Source organism: Chrysochloris asiatica, unplaced genomic scaffold (assembly GCF_000296735.1).
Source record: "Chrysochloris asiatica unplaced genomic scaffold, ChrAsi1.0 scaffold00010, whole genome shotgun sequence".
In the NCBI taxonomy this organism is placed as follows: domain Eukaryota; kingdom Metazoa; phylum Chordata; class Mammalia; order Afrosoricida; family Chrysochloridae; genus Chrysochloris; species Chrysochloris asiatica.
This window is the reverse complement of record NW_006408528.1, coordinates 28,156,895-28,158,501: the sequence shown is the minus strand read 5'-3', so window position 1 is coordinate 28,158,501 and position 1,607 is coordinate 28,156,895. Positions and strand designations below refer to the sequence as shown.

General features: G+C 30.3%; 1 protein-coding gene across 1 annotated transcript in view; it reads right to left on the bottom strand.

The window, feature by feature from the left end:
* Positions 1–1,607, bottom strand: part of CACNA2D1 (calcium channel, voltage-dependent, alpha 2/delta subunit 1) — a 560,165-nt gene that overhangs the window by 46,451 nt on the left and 512,107 nt on the right. Inside the window, exon 25 of the mRNA XM_006834341.1 lies at positions 1,274–1,371. Within this exon, the coding sequence (XP_006834404.1) occupies positions 1,274–1,371 (98 nt within the window). The remainder of the gene's footprint in view (positions 1–1,273; positions 1,372–1,607) is intronic.

Below are 1,607 nucleotides of genomic sequence, written 5' to 3'. Positions count from 1 at the left end.
GCAAGGAATATGAGATTGTCATAGATCTTGAAATCCATTTGAATATATAATACAGATGTACATATATCCAGCTGAATAGAGTATATTCACAGCTTGATTCTCTCTTGGGAATGTGTATTACTTATTATTATTAGGAAATTAAAATGACACATGATACTATTTTTTAAAGTACCCGTTCAGTGAGCGTGATGTGACACTGAGCAGAAACTCTTCGAATCACTCATGTTCAGGTATAGACAATGGAGACCCATGTGCCCCCGACAGTCTTTAACTAGGCTTTTGAAGCTACAAGTTAATTCTCGCCAAAACAGAGAATGGAGGAAAGGTACTTCTTCTAGCGTGAGATAAACTGAAGTTTGAGGCCTCACTTTAAGAACCGGGTCTTTCATTTTTTATAATAATGCAACTGATAACATGTTTTGTTTAACCCTTCCTGATAGAAAGGGAAGTAACTGCAATAAAAAAATAAATAAAAAAGGGAGGAAGAGGAGGAGAAAGTAGGGAAGATAATGTCAATTACTGTTTTCCAACTTTTATTTAATAAATTAAGCTTTTATCTCTTATTTTCTACTCACACTCTCATTTTTTATAGTACTCTTATAATAAATAATTGGGGGAAACTCATTAGATTTTCAAGTGCATTAAAACTCAAGAATCCAGAAGTCTCTACGAAGTGTAAGAGTATACAATGATGCCAGTTTCTCTGAAAGGCAAATATATGATTAAAAACTGTTTAAATTCTATTTTCTATTTCACCTTGATTTACATCATAAAATAGGAAATTAAAGTAATGTATTTTTAATATGTAAAGTTAACTGGAATCAATATAGAATGTTAGGGAGAAAGACAACCACTATATGATTTCTCTTTCTTTATGTTTTGATCTTATCTGCCTCATAAACACATTATATAAATTGGAAGGAATAGCCTTATAGAAATATTTTTTATATTCTGTCTCTAGAAAGAGCAGCACAATGAATAAAACCTTCATAAGATTATTCATAATTAAACTTCCTAAATTTAAGTAGCAATGGTGAGTATACTCTATTTTTACATCCAGCCATTTGCAAGTATCGGTGATTTTGCTTTGAAAATTCAATTTCACTTTATAATAAAACTTATTCGACAAATAAAAAGAATCTAATTGTTTACAAATAAAAGGCATAAAGCAAATAAAGAAACAAGCACAATAAAGAAGTGATTTGAATCCAAGATTTGACCAATGTCAATATTACCACACAGAAGCAATTATGGCAAGTTAATCCATACTTACATGATGGGTTATTTGGAGTTTTTCTATCAATGAACTCATTGAAATTTAAAAGAAATTCAGTGTTGTTATCCGATATTTTAATGTCATTGCAGTAATCTCTGGAAAAATATTTTAAGATATTAGGTACTAAAATAAAAATGGAAAAAAACAAAACATGGGAGATGGGGATAGTGAAAACATGGACATTATGTTTTATCTCTATAGCTTTATGAGCTATTTAATTTCTTGCTACCTCCATTTGCTTATTTGTAAAATGAAATAGCCAGTGAATTGTGAAGATTATGGATAATATTTACTAAGCATTTGTCCTTTGGCCAGCCAGTGCTCAAAAATA